Source organism: Morus notabilis, unplaced genomic scaffold (assembly GCF_000414095.1).
Source record: "Morus notabilis unplaced genomic scaffold, ASM41409v2 Scaffold137, whole genome shotgun sequence".
NCBI lineage: Eukaryota > Viridiplantae > Streptophyta > Magnoliopsida > Rosales > Moraceae > Morus > Morus notabilis.
Window position 1 is genome coordinate 456,055 of NW_010358172.1, and position 10,231 is coordinate 466,285.

The 10,231-nt window shown below is 37.6% G+C and overlaps 2 protein-coding genes across 2 annotated transcripts in view; one reads left to right on the forward strand and one right to left on the reverse strand.

Moving 5' to 3' along the window:
- The first annotated feature begins 925 nt into the window (after window positions 1–925).
- Window positions 926–5,273, forward strand: LOC21407737 (exosome complex exonuclease RRP46 homolog). The gene is made up of 8 exons (XM_024161629.1): window positions 926–1,288; window positions 1,630–1,743; window positions 2,308–2,408; window positions 2,785–2,805; window positions 3,364–3,436; window positions 4,337–4,404; window positions 4,560–4,692; window positions 5,010–5,273. The coding sequence occupies exons 1-8, from the start codon at window positions 1,183–1,185 to the stop codon at window positions 5,105–5,107; spliced, it is 714 nt and encodes a 237-aa protein (XP_024017397.1). The 5' UTR covers window positions 926–1,182; the 3' UTR covers window positions 5,108–5,273.
- Window positions 5,274–6,136: 863 nt separating this feature from the next.
- The window catches only part of LOC21407738, a 9,708-nt gene continuing 5,613 nt past the window's right edge, over window positions 6,137–10,231 (reverse strand). Inside the window, exons 3-5 of the mRNA XM_024161600.1 lie at window positions 7,838–8,243; window positions 7,261–7,341; window positions 6,137–7,072 (exon numbers count right to left, since the gene is read on the reverse strand). Of these exons, the coding sequence (XP_024017368.1) occupies window positions 6,571–7,072; window positions 7,261–7,341; window positions 7,838–8,243 (989 nt within the window). The 3' untranslated portion in view covers window positions 6,137–6,570. The remainder of the gene's footprint in view (window positions 7,073–7,260; window positions 7,342–7,837; window positions 8,244–10,231) is intronic.

The following is a 10,231-nucleotide window of genomic DNA, read 5'->3' on the forward strand; positions in this document are numbered from 1 at the left end:
CCTTCAGTGGCTCAATCACCGTAAGATTTCCCATTGCGAGGTATCGTCTTCTTCGCTTTCCTCTCTTTATCCTCTTCGAATTACCTTTTCTTCTCTTTTTGTTTGAAATCCAGTTCTTTAGTTAAAGGTAGTGAGCATTATGATCTTCGTTAGGAGTTTTTTTTTTTTTTTTTGGTACACTACAATGTGTTTGGTATTGGAGATATTCGGGATTTTTCAAAGTTAATGTACTGCTTCGTTTACCATTCTTTCCCAAGAAACCTCACAAAGATTGGAAATAGAACTTGAAAAAGTAGTATTATTAGAGGAGGACTAGACCAAAGCCTTTAAAAGAAGGTTAAAAAAAAAACTAAAATTATTTTAAAATGAATTTTAAACGTACCCATGAATTACTCATACACACCAAACGTAAACTTAAATTTAAAAAAAAAAGGCAAAATTTCTCATACGACGGGATGAGGAAGGGTAAAAAATTGACTGTAAACAACTGGGAATGAACATGAATAGTACGGAAAAGTTCCCGTCTGAACCCACCCATTTGGATATATAAAATTTATAATACATACATTAAAAATATCAATCAAAATAATCAAAATACTACTAAAAGACAATTACATACTAGATTAGCAAAAAAAAAAAAGGACACTCTTGATTAGCAAAAATAATCACAATACTACTAAAACACAAATTCATACTATGGGGACAGAAAAATGAAAATTGTAATTATAGCAGAGTTTGTTAATTTTAAAATAGTAAATAGCATAATTATTTTAATTAGTATTATCTTAAAAATCTGAATTTATTTTTTTTATTTAACCTTTATTTTTAATTACAATTAATAAAAAAATCCAAAAAAAATCCCCCAAAATTTCTATTTTAAAACCCTAATTTTCAAAAATAAAAAATTTCTCTCTCCTCTCTTTCACTCCCCCCTCCTTCCCTCCATCTCTCATCTGTGTCATAAAAAAAAAAAAAAAAAAATCGTGAAAGCCAGCCACCAATTGAAGTTGACAAAGGCTTGTAGCCTACCGTCTTTTGTTTTTGTATTTTGTTTTTTTTTAGTTTGATTATATATGTACTGACGGTTTTCGGAGCTAAAGTATCAGAGAGCCTAAAATCCTAAACCCCCAAAACCACATTCTACAATTTTTGTTTTGTTTTTTTCAGCAGCGGAAGATAGCAATGGAGATCGATAGAATCGATGGGCGAACGCCGAACCAGTTGAGACCACTCGCTTGTTCTCGTAACGTTCTTAACCGTGCCCATGGCTCTGCCAGTTGGTCCCAAGGTTTCTTTCGTCTCTCTAATTATTGACTTGTCGTTCGTTTTCTCCTTCGAGTTTGAGAACTTGAGTTAAAAAAGAGAAAACTTGTAGGAGAATAAGTTAAAATTTGAATTTTTGTGAGAGAAAATACTATCGAGAACTTGAGTTAAAAAGAACTTGCAGCAGAAAAGGTTAAAATTTGAATTTTTGCTAGAGAAAACATTCAAACTAGTGAATGAACGGGTCCGAATTCTCTCTCTCTCTCTTGAACATCCAATATTGTATCATGGTTCTGAATGGATTTTGCTTGTTTTGAAATGGGCTACTTTTGTTAGAAACTTATGTTTAGTTTTTTTGTTCAATAGGAGATACCAAAGTTCTTGCTGCTGTTTATGGACCAAAAGCAGGAACAAAGAAGCACGAAAACCCTGAGAAGGCTTGTATTGAAGTTATTTGGAAACCTAAAACTGGGCAGACTGGTAACTCTATTTTTTTTTTCTTTCAATAAGATTTTCCATGTTATTAATAGTATAAGGTTCTTTTTTTTGGGTGGTGCTACATTTTGATCGGTAGAAAAGATGCATATAGTTTTATTTACTTTTCTTTGTTAATGTGAATATAAAATTAGGTCTTTAACACGCCCCTTTTCTGGTAGAGGCTGTGAATCCAAACTTGTTTGGAAATCTCTCGGTAAATACATGAAAATGGGATTTAACAAACTATATAATATTTCGGGAGAACTTAGTGATGGGAACGCTTGTTGTTGGTGAATAAATCTTATAATTGAACGTATTTGGAAGTGATTATTTCTTAATGGATAGTGAAATGAATCAAACTTAAATGAATTGCGTTTAGCTTTTGCTTGGTTTGTCGTTCCACAAATGGAAACGTTTTTTATTTCTCTGTTTCTTTGAGATTTTGGCTATTGCTGATCACTGTTATGGGATACGACACATGCATTTTTGTGTATGATTTTCTCTTGCAATATAATGCATATTTATATTATTCTTATTGCTATTTGTTAAACTTTCTTCATATGTTAGGAAAATCGGAAAGGGAGTACGAGATGATATTGAAGAGAACATTGCAAAGTATCTGCATTTTGACCGTCAATCCAAATACAACAACATCAGTTATAATACAAGTGAGTTCCTTTTCCCCTTATATATTCCGTGAATATATTTGATTCTTATAAATTGCCCTGGTGTTCGTGTGTGGTGTACCATTCATCGCTACTCTCGCTCTCTCTTTTTTTCCCCTTATTACTGCAGTTTTGCTTCTTCTTCAGTTAGTTGTTATTTATTTGTTTGATATAAATCATAATCTTTTCCTAGTTTTTAACTTTGATTTCTCAGCATCATGGAACATCATAAATGTTAGGCTTTGTTTTAAAAATTGTAAATCAAAGCCGCTAACTGCATTTTTTTTTTCCTTGGATACACTGCCTGTAGTATTCAAAAATTGCTGATTTAGTAAATGGCTTCTTACTTATGACCACTAAGTTTTCTGTTTCTTTGCAGGTTGTCAACGATGATGGTGCAGTATCCTTCAAAGGTTACGCTTTTTATTAACATTGTAGCTTTTCCAACCGGATTTTAAAGCAGTATTTCAACCTATTTTGCACTGTAACTTATATTACTAATATTTCGTTATGTTTCTTTTTGTATGAAGGAATTTTTGGTTTCTCTTTTATAGGAAACACAGTATTTTTCAGAAGGTTAAAAAGTGACAGTTGAAATAAAGGTTTCTCCTAAATGCTTTACTTTGAAATTCGTATTAAAGATTCTAAAAAATCATAGAAATCAGTATTTCACTGTTTAGTTAATCAGGGCATGAGCAACAGTTACAAGTTTGACTTATATATTCAAGGAATCTTGTTCAACTTTATATAATTTGGGGGTTCACCATTCTTGGAATGTTGACATCTACTTTTGTAGCTCTTTTAAGTGATACAAGTTTGACATGTATATTCAATGAGCCATGTTGTCTTTGCATGTAATAAAGAGGCTTTTTAATGTGGTTCGACATCTTAACTTTTACCAGAATTTTGCTCTATCCTCTCAAATTGTCATTTGTACCTTGACTTGATCCTCGTGTAGCTTCTCCCTTGTTCCATAAACGCTGCATGCGCTGCACTTGTAGATGCTGGAATTCCTCTGAAACATCTTGCTGGTAGTAACACTTATGTTTGTCTCCAGTTTTGCCCTCTCTTAAAAATTGTAAATCAAAGCCGCTAACTGCATTTTTTTTTTCCTTGGATACACTGCCTGTAGTATTCAAAAATTGCTGATTTAGTAAATGGCTTCTTACTTATGACCACTAAGTTTTCTGTTTCTTTGCAGGTTGTCAACGATGATGGTGCAGTATCCTTCAAAGGTTACGCTTTTTATTAACATTGTAGCTTTTCCAACCGGATTTTAAAGCAGTATTTCAACCTATTTTGCACTGTAACTTATATTACTAATATTTCGTTATGTTTCTTTTTGTATGAAGGAATTTTTGGTTTCTCTTTTATAGGAAACACAGTATTTTTCAGAAGGTTAAAAAGTGACAGTTGAAATAAAGGTTTCTCCTAAATGCTTTACTTTGAAATTCGTATTAAAGATTCTAAAAAATCATAGAAATCAGTATTTCACTGTTTAGTTAATCAGGGCATGAGCAACAGTTACAAGTTTGACTTATATATTCAAGGAATCTTGTTCAACTTTATATAATTTGGGGGTTCACCATTCTTGGAATGTTGACATCTACTTTTGTAGCTCTTTTAAGTGATACAAGTTTGACATGTATATTCAATGAGCCATGTTGTCTTTGCATGTAATAAAGAGGCTTTTTAATGTGGTTCGACATCTTAACTTTTACCAGAATTTTGCTCTATCCTCTCAAATTGTCATTTGTACCTTGACTTGATCCTCGTGTAGCTTCTCCCTTGTTCCATAAACGCTGCATGCGCTGCACTTGTAGATGCTGGAATTCCTCTGAAACATCTTGCTGGTAGTAACACTTATGTTTGTCTCCAGTTTTGCCCTCTCTTTATTGAATGTTTGCTGACTTTATAACTGGATTGCACAGTTGCAATATGTTGCGGTCTGGCAGAAAGCGGATATGTTATACTGGACCCCGCCAAGCTAGAAGAACAGGTTAATGAATTTCATAGTTAAATTTACTTTGTCCATGGTCATAGCATGTCTTTCACTCTACTGGATATCTCCTTGCAGTTTAGGACATATGTAGCGGCTCATTGTGTTTGTATACAGAGTTTTGGTCTTACCTTGTTTCTGTTTCATAATGGCAGAAAATGAAGGCTTTTGCATATCTCGTCTTCCCAAACTCAGTTCTCTCAGCCCTTCCTGAAGGATCACCAAAGGTAGAAGGTGAACCCATGGAAAATGGGATCATCACGTCTGTTACACAGGGTGCAATGGCAGGTAACTCTTAATAATCGTCATTCTTGTTTCATCCCTTAACTTTCTTGATCTTCACTGTTTCGTCCTTTCTACCAGTAAAAACTGATATTAGCCTTAGCTTTTTTGTCTTTTCTTGAGCTCAACTTTGTCCTAGTAAACAAGTAAATATGCATATCATACTTCAACAACTTGCCAATATTCACTATGTAATATAGGAACAAGCTGGGGAAATATATGTCTCCTGAGCTAAAAGTCGTCTCATTGGTCCTAAAAAAGTGTGAGTTTAACAATGAAGTAATTTTCTGATTAGCAGTATTGTTTTTTTTTTTTTGTTTTAGTGGACGACTACTTCCACTGTCTAGAACGAGGGCGTGCTGCCAACGAAAAGATGTCTGCTTTTCTCAGGAGGAGTTTGCAACCCCAACTCCCGGGCTGACTCAATTAAAGCCAGGTGTTTGGCCTGCCATAACGTAGCAGCTGTATTTTACAGTTTTGAATCATTAGTTGGATTTCATGACTTTTCTGCTGGATCTCTGTTGGAACCAGAACGCCACCATTTCCTGTGGCTGCAGTGACCTTAGTGGGGGTTTTTTTTTTTTTTTTTTTTTTTTTTTTTTTTTTTTTTTTAAATGAACCAGAACGCCACCATTTCCTGTGGCTGCAGTGACCTTAGTGGGGTTTTTTTTTTTTTTTTTTTTTTTTTTTTTTTTTTTAATAATAATTATTACCACATCCTGCTAACATAATTGTATTCAAAACCTCAGCCCAATATAATGCAAAAATTCCAGTTAGCCCTCTTGTTGTGAAATTGTGCACTTCTCCCTCTTTTTTCAGGGTCTTTTTAAATGCGGAATCTGATCGATGGTAAACATGAAACTGAAATTTTGAAAGAACAGCCGCAACATGTGTAAAATGGTTGTAAGGGCATTGTAAAGAACATTTTGCTCAAGATTGTGAATTCACAACATATATAGCATCTGTTAAGTTCCAAATGCCGAATAAGTCGATAACAGAAGCTTTGTTACACGTTTTACTTTACAACGTTGAGCACATTGCATCTCCAATCCAAGTTGAATATTTCTGCTTCATATTAGAACCTCCGGCAGTTTAAAAATGCAGCCTTGTTGGAATCTTTCTGGACAAACTTTACATTATTATGTTGCATGAGATCTGGTTCTCAAAAGCATTGATGATAAAGGTCTGAAAGAGTTATTCAATAAGAAACATAAATCGTTTGTTTTCAGGACTTGCCGAGTGGAGGTTGTCTAAAACATACGAAACAATTATGTTTATCAGAATTCACAATATATGAACGTGTTGTGAATGGAAACTAGTGCAAATACTAGCTACTTACCCTGATCTGTGTACAAAAACTTCCGAGAGCATGACGTAAATCGCATGCGATTAGTCGGGCTCGTTCCAGATACCCATTGGTAAAAAAAAAAAAAAAAAAAAAAACAATATATCAAACAAACTATCTTGATAAAAGCTTTGCATTCGTAGAATAAATCTAGGAATTTCATGCCCAAAATTGTTGTACTGTATGAGATACAATAATTAACTAGCCAACTCACTGCACTGCTATATAATACACAATTCTAATTGGTTATAGAACATTGATTACTAATGCTGACTGGTGATCAGACAGAGTTCAGTCCCTAGAGAACTCTGCATCATGTCATACCTGAGATCTTTTGGATTCCTTTTCATCAAATATTTTCAGTGATTACTTCTCACTTGAGCCTCTCCATCACCTTAGAAGCCGAGCAAGTGAGCTTTACCCAGTCTAATCATCAACCAGCTATACATAACAATACAGTTACTGTCACATACACAGCCAGTCAAATTGTGCCCTGTACCATTTGCATTCGCCTTGCCGGAAAATAGATCGCTTAGTTTTCAAGCAAACCTCAATACCGCTATTGCCATCAAAGTTGCGGCTCTGAAATAGATATCTTTCACACTCTTGTCCACTTTGTTCATCATTTCCTCTTCCTTCAAACCCAACTTGCCTTGGTTCTTGTTGACATAGACAATTGTGTCCCTCAGCTTATTAACTGCCCAAGAGAGCCAAAAAAGCCCAAATCCTAATCCGGTGTTGAAGAGTCTTGTAGTGCAAAAGGGTACCCTCGAACAAGCTAATTTACACACGACCGAGAAGAGCACGGCCAGGCCAGTCCCAGCAATGCCGGCAGAGAAACGAGTGAGGAGCTCAGGAAGCTCTGGGCCAGACTTTTTTAGTGAAAGGATTGCTGTTTTACAATGCTTCCTCCTCTTGTCAACCATTATAGATATAAGGTTCTCACATGCGTGAAAGTAGTTCTTCTTGTAGAGATCCCGCTCTCTGCATACCTTTCTACCACTCTTCTTTTTTGGTGACTTGACCTTGACTTTTTCAGCGCTGTTGAGCACAAAACTAACCAAACTTAGCAAGGATGTCATAATTGAACTTTTTGCTAGGAGGACAAGAATAGATGGACTCAAGTCACATTGCAATATTCTTTGGCTAGTTACTGATCAAAGAATCTCAAAACTGAAGTTGGCAATGGTGAATGAAAAGTGGGCAGAAACAAGTATTTGTACATCTACCTTTTTAAAGGAGCAACAGTTGTTGCTTGAAGCTTCAAAGTATTCCCATCAACAAGAACTCGTATTTCACTGCTGTCCAGCCTGGTCAACGTAAATGAGCTGGGTCAAGTTTTCATAAGAATAGAAATGGCAAACATTTAAAAATGTTGATCAAAGATACAGACAATAAAAGAAGAGAAAAGAGTTTCATCACAGTCAAGAATGATCAATCATGTAAGAAGCATACAAAAAATATTCATCAAGCAATTGATTATGTTCAGGTCTGGCGAAACAAGTGATTCCTGACTAAGTAATCGTTACATGTGCCCTTCATTTCACATACGGATAATGACAAAGACCCTGCGACTCCATTCATCAAATATAAGTATTTTTTATTTTTTCAAAAGTAATGAAGGTCTAATTTTTAAGGTTCATACCAATACCACCGTAGCAAAGTCACAAATTCACAAGAGATAGATATGAAAGAGTATTTCGCACAATCCAGTGGTATCATCGATAAAAAAAAGAAAAAAAAACATAAATAGATGTCTACGCACATTGCATATGGAAATGATTCAAGTAAAAAGGGCGCACATACCTACTATAGTGTGGGACAAGCATTGACTGCTTTTCCCACGTAGCTGAGCTTTTTGACAAGTAAAACTCAGCAACAACTGAAAGTAGATCCTTAACCTCAGTCCCCGTACCATTGAATGAGACTCGCCCATCTGGGTGAATTGTAATTCTTGAACTACCCATCAGATCTCCAACAAAGTCCAAAAGAGGCTTTTGGGCGTAAGTACTAGGGTAGATTAGAGGACTTGGCTGTTGCTGAGAATCAATTCTCAATGATTGTAAAACCATCAACTCAGAAAGTAAAGCTAAATCCACTGTGCCTCCCTCTGGTTCAGTTGCTCCGGACATGAGGAACTGCAAAATCTTTTCATGTCTTGTGCAATGTTCAGCAATTACAGAGCTGAAAAGCATTGAACTTGGATGAGAATCTGCAACCAATATTAGAGAAAACATTAGTTATAAACAAACCTGACATAATATAAGATAATAGCATGAGAAAAGGAAAGAAAAGCCTGAATCAATAGATATCAACCAATCAAACTCAAAGAGAGGGAAAGAAAACAAGAAGAAAAAAAAAAATCCCTCTCGTAATTTGTCACAATTATTCACATGTTTACTTCTTTTCCCTCAACCTTTAAAAGTTTAAAAAATCTACCTAATCTTCCTTCCTTCCCCTCAGCAGCGCAGCCTTTTAAATCATTGTGGTCCTAAAATGGAAATCATATAGTAGACTGACCCCATTGCCCGGCTTATCTCTTATTTAACTTGTTAGTGGACTAACATCTGACAAGACCAAGCCTCTGGCCAGACGGGTTTTCGTTAGGAAGGGGAAACAGGTGTAAATGGAGTTGCTTGTAACGGATTAGGCTTGTAACAGATTAGAGGAAGTTAGAAGGGAAGGGTTGAGGGGGCTGAGAGTTAGTTACAACATATTAGGAGGGAATGTGGAGGCGAATAAATAGGAGGGGAAGAGGGGGTACGGGGGGTGATCGAGAGAGAGAATTGGAGAGGAGCTTGGCAATTGAGCCAGCTGGGAGGTTGTAGTCCCTCGAAGCACTGCGGTTATGTACATTTGTCTATAATTCAATAAGAGTTCCTGATTCTTGATTCCATTTCGTCTTTTCTTTTTCTTGTTGTGTGGAAGAAACCCTAGAATCTATCATTTTGGTATCAGAGCAAGGTTATGGGAAAAAAATTATGGCACCAGGAAGACAGAGAAGAGATTCGAAACCGTCGAGAAGGAGATGAGAGAAGCGATGAAGAAGGAGGTGAGAGAGGTCAAGGCAGAGCTGATTCAAAGTCTGATCGATCTTCGTCGATTATGGGAGGAAAACATGAAAAATTCTTCATCGGCAGTTTCGGCGCCGGAGAAGTCGAAGGCGATTGCAACGGCGACAGACGGCGGAGCAGCGTCGAATAATTCCAGTGAAAAGGATGGGCCTCGAGCGGAAGTCGTTTTGGGTACGCAGGAGGAGATTTGCGCGGTGGATCGCAGACCGCGGGATTTTGGGCGAGAGTTCGCGGGGGAGGAGATTCTCAGGTGTGATGGTGGACGGGAAGCGTCGATAAGGAATCAGAGAGGGGAAACCTTAGGGCACCGAGGCAATTGGTGGAGCGTGATTGGTGAGGAGGGATTCCGAAGGAATGGGGGTGGAACTGGCGGTGGAGTCGGAGCTCGCGGATATGGCGGCGGTGAGGCGTGGCGAGGAGGAGTGAGAGAGGAAGGACGGCGGGATTTTGCTAGGGCAGTTTTTCCACACGGGGAAGGGAGTAACAGAGAATCTAAGAGGAACATGGAAGGACGAGAAGAAGCCTTTGAGGACGAAGACTGGGTGGCTAACCGCCGGCGGCACATAGAATGCCCGGTTTTCAGTGGAGATGACCCAGACGGTTGGGTGTTCAGGATGGAACAGTTTTTTGCAATCCAACGCTGTACAGAAAGAGAGAGAAATTGATTACGACAGGAATAGCTTTGGACAGTGAAGCTTTGTCCTGGTTTCAATGGCAAAATGGGAGAAGGCCTTTCTTCAATTGGATGGAGTTTAAGATGGCTCTCTTGCAGCGTTTCCGTTCGTCTCAGGAAGGAAGTTTATGCGAAAAGTTTCTGGCGATTAGGCAAGATGGGTTGGTGGCCGACTACCGTCGGAGGTTCGAAATTACGACTGCCCCGCTCAGGGATGTTCTAGAGGAGATATTGGAATGGATTTTCATTAATGGGCTCAGGGCTGAAGTTCGGGCAGAACTAAGGCTGTTGAAGCCATCTGGGCTAGGTGAGATTATGGAAATAGCGCAGCGGATAGAGGAGAAGAATGAATTGTTGCGAAGGGAGGTGACTGGGTTGAAATGGCCACGGGCACAACAGCCAGGAATTACTCGCGGGGAATTTTTCACCATGTCCTCAAAAGCCAATAGGGGG